Source organism: Chroicocephalus ridibundus, chromosome Z, assembly GCF_963924245.1.
Source record: "Chroicocephalus ridibundus chromosome Z, bChrRid1.1, whole genome shotgun sequence".
NCBI classification, from domain to species: Eukaryota; Metazoa; Chordata; class Aves; order Charadriiformes; family Laridae; genus Chroicocephalus; species Chroicocephalus ridibundus.
Window position 1 is genome coordinate 3,635,323 of NC_086316.1, and position 15,831 is coordinate 3,651,153.

A 15,831-nucleotide genomic window follows, 5' to 3' on the forward strand; every position below is an offset into this window, starting at 1 on the left:
CTAAACCTGAAGGAGGCGTGAAAACGTGGATGTTTCTTACAGTGCAGACTGGAAGAGACTGAAAGTGTCTAAAGGTAGACTGCCCTGTCTCCCAGATGAAAATCTCAGAAGAATTTCCAGATTCTACAAAGGAGCAAAATGACAAAACTCGCATTATTTTCCTGTCTGTTAGTTAAATTGCACACTGATGGCCACTCAAAAGGCAGAGTTTGGCGGCTTGAATTGTGAAGCGAGACCAGTTATCGTATCTTCCCTTTAACTTGGCGCATAACTCCATAGTATGACTGTTCTCAATGGGATGATTCAACCACTGATATCATTTAAGGGCTTTTCTGCACACACTCACGTAGAAGAACACTAAGATTGCCAGCAGACAACAGCCAATTGCAAAGAAACCTATGGGCTGTAACATAAACATTTCAATAGGCGTAAGGATGCCGTCACAAAACAATGACTAAAATGTCATGCTTGTAATAAAAAACACATGTACGTTGCTGTCCAATGATCTTTGCATATTACAAAGCCCAGAAAAGTTTAGGAAGGGTACAATCAGCAGCTAGATGGATAGTTATTATTTCCTATTGTTCCTGGGAAACATTTCTTTAGTGTCATGAGTATTTGAGAATAAACACAATGCTTTTCTTTTCTGAGGGACAAAAGAGAGATTACTTTGATAAAATGCTTATCAGTGAATCGTCAGTCCCCAGTAGGACTCTAATCCCTATCTAAACACCTTTACCCCAAATGCCTTTGCTACCGAACAAGCCAGCATATACTCAGCAAACTCAGTGTTAAATACCTTTCGCAGTAATTAAATAGATATCAGATCCAGAAATCCAGGCCTCCATATGTTTTATTTCTTTTGCTGGTAATTGATGAAGATTCCTGAACTCATTATTCAACCACTGGTACAAGAGCACATTCTGGCTGGTGTTTGACAAAGAAACTAATAGGTACGTAACGCCACCTCTAGGAAACAAGGCTATGTTCAGAGCTCTGTAAAGTGGAAGCTGATGATGCAGCACAAATCTATCTTTATTCCACTGAAAAACCTGTGGAAATATGAATTATTTTTTTGACATTATATCTTCATAATTAGCACCAAGAGAAGAGACACTGTCACGATGAAAACTACGTATTTCCAACTCAAACCCAACCAAACTACCCACATCAAAGACAGGGAAGACAAGTGTATTCTAACCTGGATGGAACTGGAACTGGTTGTGTGGCTCACAAAAATCAAATAGTCTTCTTCATCCACCGCAAAATGTTTCACCTGTCTGATATCCAGAATAGAGAGAGTCTGTACCTGTGAGGGAAATACGACAAAAATGGTGTCTGGAAGTCACTTCAAGCGACAAGTTTATACATATATACACATATTTTTTTAAATTGCAAAAATACATATAAAACTATATATAAAATTGCATACATGTAATTTTAAAATTAAAAAAGTATGTCTATACATGTGGGGTTAATTTACACAATTAATATAACTTATCATACATTTTTCAGAAAACATTCTATGACTTGATTGCTCCTCAATTTCTTCCCGCACTTCCCAGGCCATTTTACCTCATGCCCAAAATATAAATATAAAAACACAGTAGACAACCAGCTGTAAAAACTTACATCATTGAAGCCCTGCAGAGTGTTACGGCCCCAAACTAGCTGAGCACGGAGTGCTTTTTTCTAAAACATGGCTGGACCGGAGGGCCTCCCGAGGTCTTATCCAACCTCGCTGTTTTATGGTTTTGGAAGTAAAACGGATTTACCTTCAACAGCCTGCGTCCAGGCGGGAATGCGTACACACTGCTGTTGGAAGCTCCCTGCCTGTCTCCTCCGTGAGTAATCACAAGGTAGGGAGAGGCACGGATTTGGAAAGACACACAGCTCTTAGGATTCCACATACTGAAATTCTGAGAGAGGAATAAAAAAGTAAAATTGAGGCTTAAATTCTCTATTAAGTAGTATGCTTGGTGTTCACAAGCAAACATTTACCTCGACGGGAACAAAAACTCCTTTCCACCGGTAGACAGTAGAAAACGCAGCTGGAGGCGTACGCAACAGAACGCCATACAGCACGTCTCCTGACGTAAAGAAGCACCAGGTAGACGCTGACTCTTCCACAAAACTTTGCAAGACAGACAGGACACTGATACTACCCCCTGAAAAATAGTAAAAGAAAATACTATTTATTACTGAGGCCTTTTTCAATTCCATTTTCATTATTTACTTGCAAAAACCAGACCTGCTGTGAGAAATGTTGACATTGTCTATACATAGTTGGTATAAGTGTATGTAAATAAACAGAAATGTTACAGTACTGAGGATGTAATGAGAGTTAAACAATAAATGTATTCTTCACATGTTACAGTTGCATATGGAAGATGCGTAGGCAATGAGTCTGATTCTGAATGATTCAATTTGGAATTCAGCTCGTGAGAAAATTAGCTAGATAGATAGCAAGTAGTGACAAAAGTGACAAAGAAATTACAAAACGTATGTGTTTGTCCTCCTTCTCCCCCTCATCTCAACACGCAGTCATGGCACTAAGATTCTTAAACTGCCTAACTCGTCCAACTGCCTTACAGAAAAAGCACTAAGTTGTCAGAACTAAACTCCAGGAGCTAAACTCCTACTCCCACACAGGGGTTAGACGAGCTGCTGAGCCAGGGTATTCATCCATGTTCAAAATCAGGCATTTCCTTCTTTTAACGTGTTGGTTTCAGTCTGGGTTAGTGAGCAGCTATACGCATTATCAGCACATGCTCAGAAAAATATTAATTAATGTGATCAAGTCTGAATACGTGGATTTATATTCCAAAGTTACATCTCCTGTATGTTTGGCTAGTCTCTTGCTATCTCCACTCCGACAGAAGCAGTGGATGCTCTCAATAAGGTGAACGTACTGATGCCAAATGCGGTGTCCGACAATGTCTCCCACTCAACGCTCACGGACACGTTCAGACCATTACTCCGTGAAACTTTCAAATAAACTGTAGTGTTGGCTTCTTCAATTATGAAGAAATTTGTCCTAAATGTGAGAATTGTGAAAATAAAGAAAAAATGTATTATTTTTATAGTGTACAAGTAAGATTCTTACAGTACAATTCCAATGCAGAGTATACAACAGAAATAAAAAGGAAATATTAATCACTGTTTTTGCTATCTGACAGACTGATAACTACATTAATTAAGGTTGTCCAATGTTCCTTACCACAAGACCTTGGCAAAATCATAGGAAATTAAACAAAATTTTAAAACAGCCTGAAACTTAACACACCAGTTGTACAGTTTAATCTGAATGATTTTTGAATATGTCATTCCATATGGTTCGTTTGCTTCTGCAAAACAGCCCTGAGGGAACGTGTATTTTACACAAGCTTAAAAACAAAAAAAACTTATAAAATGCATGACTCCCTGGGCACTGACCTGAGGTTTGGAGCTCCTAACATGGACTACTGTTAGTGGAACGTTTAGGGACTAATGAAGTACTGTTTTATTAAAAAACCCATAGAGAAACTGACATTTCTAATGATGAATAGTCCGTTTTAAGTGTTTTTCTGTTCTTCTGTATAGCAGTACTAGTATTTGACAGATAGTGTACTTTTCAAAATGACAAATGTTTTACAATTGGATCACTGAATTTCTTTAAAAAGGTTCATTGAAATCAAAACTGTAGAGAGATACCACCTCCACTGAATATGAAAAACCTCATTTTAGCTGAATCAGTGTCTAGTACCTATTTGTAACTGGATAGATGCTGAAGAGCCCCAGTGGAGCCTGGTTCTGTAGTACGGTAATCATAGTTTGCACTCTTGTGCCCAGCCTGGCTCCTCCAGTTGGATTGAAGAGGGTGACAACGAAGTGCTCATCCATTTCTGGTTCTTCATCCAGTATTGCGGAAATATGCAGTGTCTGACAAGAAAACGAGCACAGAAAGTTGTTGAGACTTCACCCTTAATGATGGCACCACCTTATCAGACCATGAGGTTCTAAAGCCATCCTCCTGGTGACCTCCACTGGAGAAAAAATAAGACAAGCATATCCACTTTTTCCTCCCTCCCCATCTCCTTTTTTCTCCTCTCATTCTAAGGCCCTCTGAAACATAGTACTTTTTGATCCTTTTTTCATACTTTGGTTCTCTACTCATTCCGCACATTCCTCGGTAATTCACAGTCCCAGTACAGCTACCTGATCTCCTAACACAGCTCAGCCACATTGGTTTTAATTTACGTTAGTTGGCAACTAAGCTAGCTCCAGAGCAACAGGGCGATCCCACTACTTTTGATGGGAAGAAGGATGGAAAAAAGGCAATAACAGAGGGATATTTGAAATACTCTCTCTGATGTTGATGCTTCTTTCCCTCTACGGCACCACTGTGGATGAGAACAGGATCCTCTCAAGGTGGTCTCAAATTTGCAAAGAATTATCTAGAAAGAGGTAGCTGTTTTCACTATCATTTGGGGCTCGCTGCCATCCTTCCCACTACCCAAACAGGCAAAAGTCACACAGATGCACTAAAAAAAGTTAGTAATGATGCTTCCGGAACTAAACTGGAGCTTACAGACTTCTAGATCCCTGTTTACTTCTGCAATGAAACATATTTAGAGACTGTTTTAAGAAGTCTTTGACTTCCCACAGATCTGCTACTCTCGACAGCACTGCAGTTCCAAATGCATTTAAAGTTCAGAAATTGAAAATCAGTGTTTCCAGAAAGGTTTGTTTCAGATGCTACTCCCCTAGCCATAACATACTAACCTGTTGCTGACCCTAGCTTCACTGACAAAATAATAAAATAAAATAATAAAATAAAATAAAATAAAATAAAATAAAATAAAATAAAATAAAATAAAATAAAATAAAATAAAATAAAATAAAATAAAATTAAATTATAAAATAAAATAAACGAACGGCCATTAAACTTCAGAAGGGTCAGGATTTCACAAACTTTAGCTGGCTCAGTTTCTAGCTGACATTCTTGTGGGGACAGTACAGAGGCAGTGAGTTTAATACTCCCAGAAGAATAAGTCATTTTCTATTCCTAAGGCTGTGAGAGCTGTTTAGTTTTTGCATTTGTCACAGCACACTCTGTTCATTTCACACCAGCTGAAGTATCACATTACAGAATGGGATTTTTACATCAAGCTTAGCTATTCATGCTTGTACGTTACCACTGCATTTCAAAGTTTGTGTTTCAGCTACATGCTGAATACATAACAAAGAAATATTCCTATGTATACATAAACATTATGTACACATTATATTGTTTTCTATTACAAAGAGAGAAATATGTACAGAAGAGCACATTTAATTTTTATGCACTCCCTCTCTCATGACTCAATTTGCTCTGAGAATGAAGGAAAACAAGAGAAAAAAGTAAATACAAGAAGAAACACAGACATTTCTGAAATCTTTCCAGTATTTTCAAAAAAGCTTTCTTCACTTCTTTGGTAATAAGTATCACACATATTACCTTGAATCTGACTCCTTCTTCCAGCACAATATATCCTTGAGAAGGGGTCAAATCCACTGATGGCTCTGAAGAATTAATTTCACTTACAAGATACTGAACAGTCACGGTGCCAAATATCCCCTGAGGAGGTTCTCTAATAATATTTAATACTGCAACACTTTCCATCAAATGCAGAGCTGTTTGCTCTCTTAGGAAGAAGTGATCGCTGTTATTGAATGACAAAACTCCATGGCCATCATCACTGGCAAGTATAGTAATTGTGGCTTTTGAGAAATAAATAATGGAAATATGTTTTAATTTTTGTAATCGCACATATATAGAAATAAAATACATAAAAAGACAAATCCATTCTGCCTTAGCGTATATACAGAATCATAGAATCATAGAACAGTTTGGGTTGGAAGGGACCTTAAAGATGATCTCGCTCCAACCCCCTGCCCTGGGCAGGGACACCTCCCACCAGCCCAGGTTGCTCCAAGCCCCGTCCAACCTGGCCTTGAACCCCTCCAGGGATGGGGCAGCCACAGCGTCTCTGGGCAGCCTGGGCCAGGGGCTCACCGCCCCCACAGCAAAGAATTTCTGCCTCACATCTCATCTAAGTCTCCCTCTTTCACTTTAAAACCATTACCCCTCGTTCTATCATTATACTCCCTGAGTGTAACTTCTTTTATGTCTGTGATATAATATGAAGAGAATATGTAAGTATTTTACTCTATCTAGGAAGATTTCTAGACAGGAAGAATCTAGCCTCTGTTATTAAAAAGCTCACTTTTGCTCTTTCTGATTCCTTATTTTACATATTATCTTGTTAATTGAATAGATTTCACAGAGATGTTTAAGAACTTTCCAAAAGATTATAAAGATCTACCATAGCAGGACAATGCTGTCTTATGAAATAAGATTATTAAGAATTGAATTAAAATGACTGCCATAGAACTCCAAAGAATAAGAACATCAAAACCAAGTTTTACCTGTTGTGTTCTCCCCTAATTCCAGCCCCAGAGAGGGATTTGTTAAAATTAACTGGAACTTCTCATCACCTTCAGGAATATCATCATCAAAAATCGTAACAACAACAGATTTATTCCTTTCTCCGTCAGCAAAAAAAAGAGTCTAGCACCAAAACACAGAAAGCATTGAATATTCAACAGCTGTTAATACACACAAAGTTTTTCAACTAAGGTAAACTGAGTTGTCTTAAATAGGAATGAAAAGGAGGTAAGAAGAGCTATAATCTCTATATTGCTTATAAATTGATTGAAACAGAAGCAAAAATGTTCAGCACATTGTAAAATGAAAGTTTTTTTGTAAAAAAATATCAAAACTTATATGAAAATATGAAATCTTACATGCTCCTGTCTAGGCAGGATTGTATTTGAGATAGATGTTTCAAAGTTTATAATGTGTCTTATATTTAAAAATACTTCAGAATTTAAAAAGAAAAAAAAGCAGTAAAATAAGATGACTAATTTTCTCTTTCTATTCAGATGACCAAAGCAATTGAAACAAGTTGAAAAATCCACCTGCACCACTGATCACTCTGCACAATAAACAAGAAGACATTCTTTTGAGGAAGCTGAAGAAATTAAAAGTACTAGATTTAAGATTTGCTTCTTACCCTTGAAGTCACATTAAAGTCCAAACCCAGCTGTGCCTCCAAATTTTGTGCATAAAAAAATACAGACACATTGCCATATGATCCTCTGTTTCGGTATGCCATTACTGTCAGGTGCCCGTGAGATTCATTAACTTCAAAACTAAAACACAAAGCAAGAAAGAGTCTCAGCGCTCACTGAGCATGTTCTTTTGAATGAGCTGGTACACAGTTGTTTTATTTTCACTTCAAATAATTCCTTCTGCTTTATAAGAAAAAGGCATCACTACAGTACCAGCATCATTCCAATTGTCTAATACAACTTTTTTATCTTTGTTTCCTATCTAAATGGAATTATGCTATAGGAGGTTGTGCTTTTTTCCTGCTTATTGGTGGCAGATTAAGCCTGTGCTCATGGATGCGTTCCTCCTAGCTCCTGGAAATTAATCAGAGAAAAAGATCTGGCAGATGCCAGTGAGTGTGCTTGCATGGATGCAGAGGCTGAAGCGCTGGATGGAGGCTGGGGGAGTGAAAGTAAGCAAGCAGTGAAAGTAAGTACATGCTAGCAAAAGACTCCTGAGTAAATGTACTGTAAATGTTGGTGTGGGCATTACACGTCCCCATCCTACTGAACTGAATGATGCTTTGCCATCTCAAAGATCTGGCCCTGTATTTTTAAAAGGCGTTTTAACTGGTAATGAAAATAATGGGGCAACGCCAACGAGAGAGACAGTGAGTTCTCCAAGGAGACAAGACTTACTTGGTACTTTCCCATTCAATGACTCCGCTTACTCCATCATTAGCATCAATAATAATTTGAGAAGCTAAACCTTCCACATCTAAAATGGAAAACAGAAGGGTAAAAATGAAAGAACAATAAAGTCCATTTTCATGATTTTCAAGAATAATAGAAGCATTTATTGAATCTCTACTAATTTTCTAGAAGAAATACATAATTTTCTGTTTCCAAAATGGTACTGCTCAAGATAATTGGAAAGGCTTAAAGAAAATCTATCCTTACTACCTTGCTATTAGAACTGCAACACAGTGCCTTGAATTACCACTGTTACATTTAACAACGCATACAAAAAAGACTAAAGAAAATTTAGAAAGCAAAACACAGCACAGAAAAATTAGGAAATACCAAAAATTTGTCATGGAATCTTAATTCATCTTCATTGTGTGTGTTTAATATGATGACACTCAACATTTTTCAGACTGTGCCATTCTGAATATGGGAGGAAAAATGAGTAAGAAAGGAAAATAAATGATCCAGTATTTCATCTCCTGTTTATGTTTCAGTGCCTGACCATAAACTTTACCGGCACACACCTCAGATTCTGCTACAAATACAGAACTATTAATTTCTTTGTAGTCTGTTTATGTACTGTAACTTTCTATTCCTCCATAAAGACATATGTATCTTCACAATAACTCTGAAAGATTATTGTGTATGTTGCACTGTGAAAATACTGAATAATAGATTAATGCCAGAAATGACCAGAATTTGACAGTCAGAACTTGATTCTTCTGACAAAATAGTGTCTTAATTTGTTCAAGACAACAGCACCTCATTACTACCTTAATTTACGTCAACTTCATTTTAATTAGTCTTAAAAAGAAATGAAGAAAACAATGACAATTTCTACAACCAAACTGAATCTGTAAATATACTATATTTAGATCCACAGGAAAGATTTCTATCAATTCAGATAAAACTGAATAAAAGTAAAAGGTCGTTGCCATGAATCCAAAGCTGTCACCACGCGGTAGTGATGAAGACCAGCAGTAGCTGCAAAACCTCTACAGAAGCAGCAGAAATGTTACCGAGGTTTAGAAATCCAGAGGGAGTGCTAGCGATGACAGACCTTTCAGCTTCGCTCCTAACCCGCATTTTCCCTTGTTGTGTCACAGCCAGAGCAGTTCACCCAGGATCTGCAATTCTTTGCTTTCAACATCAGACTTCTTACTGCAGGTCTGGCATCCTCCCCCTGCCCTCACGCCCCCTGCCCGTCCACGCCAGCTTAGCACTTTCTTCCGTCCATTAAGTTTATTCCTTTTTCTTTCATCATTCTTAGCTGCTGGTAATTTTCCCTTTTTTTAACCCCTTGCACTTTGGCATTTGAGTCAGGCTCCTTCTTCCACCTTTTCTAGAAGATGGTGGCAAAAGGAGCACGGAGAAGACAACAGAACTGTCTTCACACTTAACTGCCTCTGCTCCTTCTCAGTGAAAACTCAGATCAGAAGTAAAGGGCGCTTAAGTTCAGCATGTTCAACTCTACATCACAGACCTTCTCCCTCCCTGTAATGCATGCACGTGGCCATGACAGGAACAGCACATGCAACGTATTCCTGATGTGAGGGATTGACTGCACACGCCTGTATCACGTGCAGAACACCCACCTCCTTTGATGGTAGACACCTCCTAGAAATACTGCAAATATCTTGTATGTGTTGCTGGAAATCCTAGATAAATGCACTGTACCGACAAGGGGTTCAATTTTAAATCATAACAAATCGAAATATACCAACAGGGGAAACAAGATTAGAAAATAGCCTGATAACAGCATTCGTAGTGACATTTTACAATGAGGACAAGTTTTTGCCTCATGGGTTAAACTATTATCTGTTCATCCTAAGTACATCTAACCCAATGCAGATATCACAGCAGGGTTGAATGGTCATGACTGAAGAGACTTCCAACCCTTTACAACAGAAGGTGAGACTACACAGCACTCAGCACAATTCAGTTCCGAAAAATCCTTTGCACTTTTATGTTACTCTTTTTATGTTTTAGAATTCAGACACGACTAATCACAGCTCAGTCTCCACAAATCAGCAATGAGTCTTGCAAGTTACCTTTCAATCTGTAACGAATTAACTCTGTCACTTCAACAGGCATGCAAAGAAAAGGGAAAAGAGTCGAAGAAGATGTTAGAAATAATCAGTGTAACTAGTCTCTAGCACCACAGGATAACCCAGCTGTCCTTAAAGCCAATGGCAGCTATGCTACTGCACACAGAAGCAGAATGAAGAACTAAGCAAATGATAAATTAAGTTCACTGGAAGAGTAAGAAAACCATAGGATATGGCTCCTAAAAGTAAATACGATAGAGGGTAATAAAAAGAGACTTTTAAAAGAGTGAACAAAGTAATCGCACAAAGTATTTTTTTTGACATTTTTGTTTCCATTATGCACTTGGAAATGAAAATCAGATTAACACACTGCCAATAAAACTTTTCAGATAATTGTGCTCTCCAACTTTAATTACTAACTCCACTATGAAAATTGCCTTATAAATTTTACAGAGCTTAGAAAAGTAAGCAGCAAGTGTAATAATGAATATGTTTGTTATTCTACAATGTTTCTTTCTGAATACGCTGTCTCATATTCATATGATCATATGATCATATGATAATACAGCACAGTAATATAATCTGCATGCAATTCATATAAAAGGAAAGCCAAAGACAATTCTGTGTAAGTTGTTTTACCCAGTCGAGGTGGGGATGAAGTTGAATGGTTCATGATGAGTTCCACTGAAGTTAAGTTAACCAAGAAGAATTCTTTCACCTCTGGTACGTCATCCTGCAAAACACAAATCCAGTACATCCCCTTTTCACTTGCCTTTAAGAAACTGTCATCAAAGAAGTCACCAAAAAGCAACACAGTAGAAGTCTCTATGATTACAGCAATGCTAGAATTAATATTTTCTTTTTCATTTTCCTGAAAGACTGTTATTGGGTGTAAAATTTGTTATCTTGAATGAATTATGAAGACATTTGATTTCATGAAAAAGACTCTGTGGTGACACTAAACTACTTTTGTGAATAAACTCTGCCCAGTTTTAAAGGTGTAAACCTTTGAGAAAGCAGGATTCTGTAGCAGGCAATGAATTACACTGTTCTACATATCAGATAGTAAAATCTTAATGAGGCAGATAAATTTCATTTATGCACAGATAGAGCTGTTTTCTGTTATTATTTGTCTGTGATTTTTCTGTGATTTTAAGAAAAAAACTGTCTTTCTAAATTACAATGAAGTATAAAGCTTCAAGTAATATACAGGTTGCAAGCTTTACCTTTCAAAATGTTCCTCCTCTGATGTCATACAGGTCAGGATAGAATGAAAAGATTTATTGTTTACCTCTAGAATGGTAATATTTATGGCAGCCGATGTTTCTCCTTCGTCCAAAATTAGTGAGCCAGAAACAGGTATATAATCAGCTCCTGGTTCAGCCAAGGTCCCTTCTGTCTGATTACTTAATGTGAGCAGTCCTGGAACTGTGGCATACGTAACATTGATAGCACCTGTTTAATTTGTGACAAAAAAAAAAATAATTTTTTTTCAGTTCTTATGTAATGTTCCCTGGAATAGACAAAGAAAAGAGATCAAATGCTCACCCACCAAATGAAAAGCATAACCGCAAAACAGAGGATTAAAAGATTAATTTGGAGCAAAGGGAACTTTGTTATTGTTTTTAATGTGCTTTCGGCCCAGCCTTCGGCGATTTGTCCAACATCACAGGACCCAAAGAGCATTAGGTCCAAATATATTCAGATATTTGAGGTGCTGTGGACCACAAATATTACGTTGCTGAAGTACTACCTAGGACATCTAATGTATTATTAACGTCAGGTTTGGTGCCAAGGGAAGTAGAATGTTTCAGGAACGACTGATATCTAAGAAAGGCTCTAAAGACAGTGCTGGGAAATACAGCTTAATAAATCTAGTTTCCTTCCCAGGCAGACTGACATAGACTTCAATAAAAGATAACATTAGGGGACACAGTGATAAATGTTATGAGGGGAAAAAGTTAGACATAATTATTTTTATAATAAAGCAACGTCTCACTAATCTGCCAGGGAAAGTCAAGTTGCAAATTTAAAGACAGTGATCCTGGAGATAAAATGACAGATGAAATTCAAAGCTACTCTGTATGAAATAAAATATAAGGTATAAAAGAATCTTAGTTTTAATAAATAATGATGGACTTTAAGTAAGACATCTTATATTTAGCATGGATACTTCTCTTAAAGCATTAGTGTCCTGAGTAGTGTTTCAAAAGTAAATTAGATACTCATTGATATTAAAAAAGAAATGGGAAAACACAGAAATGTCGTTAAAAAGCCTCTTCAAATCTGTGGTGTGTCCAGATCTTGAATATTCATTGTAACTGGTCACTTCACTTCAAAACAAATATAACAAGAAACTAAGAGGGGTTATCACTGAGGTCTAAATACAGTCTAAAAAGGTAAACAGGAAATGATTACATGTTAGCGTGCAGTATAAGTTGAAATTCTCAGGCAAAAAACACAAGAAAACACTTTTGCATACAGCACGTTATTGAATTCTGGAATTAAGTACTACTTAATTTCATGGATGTTAAAAGACAAATTGATTTTAAAAGGAATAAGAAATTCCCAGAGGAGACACAAACTGAATTCAGTGCTGTGAATGCAGCTTTTTCCATGGGACATTCCTAAGCTGCCAACCTGGAGAAGTTTAGAGGGGAAATATGCAGGAATGATCGTTCCAACCAAGCTCCTTTTCTCATTTGTTTTGTATTCCTTCTGGATAGGCTAAAACTTTGGGACAGATTCATTAGAGATAAAGGCAGTAACCACAATAGCCAACTGGTTACATCACAGCTCCCAGACTTCTTGCTGTGCAAATGAGGGCTGTCGCTCCAGTTTTAACTAAAACTTAGTTTCCAAGCCTGCAGTAAGAAGCCTAGAACTTCTGAAAATATCGACTTTACCCAAGATTTTTCAAAATTTCCAGCCTCCCTGCCATGGCTTTCATTTGCCTGATGATTACCAAGACAGAACTATCTTTCTCTTGGAGTTTTATACAAACCTAGAGATCCAAATTCTCTGTTAATAAAAAGCTGAACCGTTTTGTTTTCCTCTGGAGTTAAAACTACCCTGGATGGGGAAGCAAAATTCAAGACGCCATGTGGTTCATCACTAGCTTCTACTGTCAGAACAGCTTCATATCCTTGATTGTCCAAAATAGCAGCACCTGAAGAAGAAACTCCTGCAAAAGAAACAATGGGCTACAGTGAACAAAGTGTTAGGCAACTGTTTTTTTTTTCTCTTATATTACTGCCATTGTTGCATCCAAATGACAGTCAGTAACAGTGCAAATGAAATTAAAACAAACGCATGACACGCTCACTGAAGTTTATGGATGGTGTGGAATGTATATACATTTACACTTATAACAAATACAGTAACATATAATCACAACAGAAATTGTATGCATACTAATTATAGAGCCACAAAAACATATTAAGGAATGAGAAAACTTAATGGGCCAGTGCCAGATATCAACTTCCCGAAAATTCCTCTACTGTAAAAGGAAACATGAAGATTTCCCAGGAATTAACTCTGAAAGTTAAAACTATATTCAACTTTTCAATCATTCCATTAAGAAATTGCCCCCTTTTCCAACCGTTGACATGATGAATAATTGTTGGTGTTTTAATTTATGCTTATCCTGATGGATTACAAGAGTCCACAAATGATTCTGGCAAGCTGGTAAGGCACCTAGCAGCAACACAATCCATGTCAATTTAGTTTGGTGTTTAGACGTTAATTTCAGTTTAGCAAAGGGTATTTCAGAAGGGACGTAGTTTCATGCTTCTTTTCTCATTATAATTTGAATGGCAAGAATAAAATACTCTGACCTCCTTGAATTGAGAGACAGATCAGAAAGTCAGCTTGCAGCATGACAAGATTGCTTTAAAAGATAAAAATATCTGCTTATTTCATGGCAATTGTATCTAGAACACATTAGTAAGCTCAAGTTTGTACTCAGTTAAAGGGAAGCAAATAATCACTAAATTAACCAGGCAAAATTAAATCAGGTTTAAAAACTACTAAGAAAAACTGCAAAGACTTGGAGTTTATATATATATATACACAAACATAGACATATATACTCACACATACACACATAAAGATCAAACCTGTTTCACTAAACTGTGAATGAACTCAGCGTAGTTGACACCAGTTACAGTCTGCTTGGTCCGACACTTTCAAAATGGATTAATACATGTGAAAATATTACACTACTAAACGGTAGTTTTAAGCTATAGCAACCTTCAGTCCTGCATTACCTTCTGTTTTGATGTTGTATAGGATGATCTGGTATTCTTCTTTTTCTTCAGGAATATGGTCATCCAGCAAGTGAACATACAATGTTGCATTCAACGTCTCCTATTTATTTTATTGATAAATTGATTAGTCATTATTGTGTAAAATGGAAGTAATACCACTGTATCATACATATTTTGAAAAACACCTTTAATAAATGTAAAGTATCAAAAACTATAAACTCCCTCCAGTTTAGAACTCCAAAAGTAAAGAAGTAAGTAAATAATCAGATCAAGAAACAAAGACTGCTATAAAACACACTTGTTTTCTCAGCTCAGTTCCAATTACAATACTCTCCTGTAGCCGTTAGCTTTGTTTATGGACTTACCTCAGGAAAAAAGAGCATTCCAGAATAGTTTTCAAAATTTTGTTTTACGTTATGCCCAACTATCTTCCATTCAACAGTCACGTTTCCCAGTCCTGGGGCAGTTCTAACAATATGGAATTGCAGTTGTTCTCCTAGGAACAAGGGATAAGACACATATATCTTGGGGCTTCCTCTCCTACACATCAATTATAAAAATGAGAAGCCAAAAACATGCATCACAATCAAAAATAATTTTTCTGAAAAACAGTATTATTTTTAACAGTGAGCTTCACAGCAGTTGTATAACACATTTGTTTTTAATGCTGAAACAAAAAATCCAGACCTAAAGGCTTTCCTCCTGTTTTTTTTCTGGTTTTTGTTCACTCTTACAAAGACCTACCAAAATATGAGGGCACCTGGTACACATGGATAACTTAGAAAGTAAATGCCCATCCAAACATGCACAAACAGAAGAGCAATACCTGTCTGCGAACTACACAAAGTAGTGCATGCTGTATGATATTGCGGGACTGAACTGTATAGCTAAAACTGGCAGGAACAATTTGAACGCTTTCTAGATTTGTTCTTTTTTGGTAAGGAAATACTAAGGGGATGCATGTGTATTGGCTACCGATGAGATGTATGAACAATTAACTTCAAGAGATCTTCATATAATTAATTAAAATATAAAACCGTGAAGAAGTCGTTGAAGAATTGTATACACCCATTTTCAAATAAATAGAATTATTACTTGTTATTCAGCTCCAATATTTCAAACTTCAGTTAAGCCTTTGAGATATACCAGCGTTCATATCTTTGTCTTGTTACTTGTTGCTACTAAGAGAATAAAAGAATTCAAAATTTATTGACATCACAAGCGTCCTGCTTCTACAGTTAGATACCTGAGGACAGACTGCCAGGTTCCAGGTCCCCCTGAGGCTAATTTATCAAATCGCTTCACACTGCGCTGAAATCCACCCTATCCTATTTGAGAATTTTGCACATCCATTGCGAACAAATAAATATTTAACAGAAAAATGGTTACTTTAGTACCACTACAGAATGTACAATTTAGCCAAAGCTTATTTCAATATAACTTTATGTAATACAATGAATTTTCACTGAAGACTGGGACAGAACGCTTTGTGACGCAGAAAGCACTGTAATCCGAACACTAGGAAACCTGAAGTACAATTCGTCATCATTACAGACCCCAAGTAGTTAATTACTGACCTGTTTCTTGGTCAGTTTTACTAAAATCTTTGGTACATCCATCCAGAAAGAAATACT

The 15,831-nt window shown here is 36.8% G+C and overlaps 1 protein-coding gene across 1 annotated transcript in view; it reads right to left on the reverse strand.

The window, feature by feature from the left end:
* ADGRV1 (adhesion G protein-coupled receptor V1) overlaps positions 1 to 15,831 on the reverse strand; it is a 290,661-nt gene that overhangs the window by 204,388 nt on the left and 70,442 nt on the right. Inside the window, exons 36-51 of the mRNA XM_063320199.1 lie at positions 14,563 to 14,693; positions 14,198 to 14,297; positions 12,934 to 13,113; positions 11,221 to 11,384; positions 10,569 to 10,662; positions 7,834 to 7,912; positions 7,098 to 7,236; positions 6,451 to 6,592; positions 5,480 to 5,742; positions 3,746 to 3,921; positions 2,913 to 3,037; positions 2,002 to 2,168; positions 1,776 to 1,919; positions 1,202 to 1,309; positions 800 to 1,052; positions 1 to 123 (exon numbers count right to left, since the gene is read on the reverse strand). Coding sequence (XP_063176269.1) covers positions 1 to 123; positions 800 to 1,052; positions 1,202 to 1,309; positions 1,776 to 1,919; positions 2,002 to 2,168; positions 2,913 to 3,037; positions 3,746 to 3,921; positions 5,480 to 5,742; positions 6,451 to 6,592; positions 7,098 to 7,236; positions 7,834 to 7,912; positions 10,569 to 10,662; positions 11,221 to 11,384; positions 12,934 to 13,113; positions 14,198 to 14,297; positions 14,563 to 14,693 — 2,388 coding nt within the window. The remainder of the gene's footprint in view (positions 124 to 799; positions 1,053 to 1,201; positions 1,310 to 1,775; positions 1,920 to 2,001; positions 2,169 to 2,912; positions 3,038 to 3,745; positions 3,922 to 5,479; positions 5,743 to 6,450; positions 6,593 to 7,097; positions 7,237 to 7,833; positions 7,913 to 10,568; positions 10,663 to 11,220; positions 11,385 to 12,933; positions 13,114 to 14,197; positions 14,298 to 14,562; positions 14,694 to 15,831) is intronic.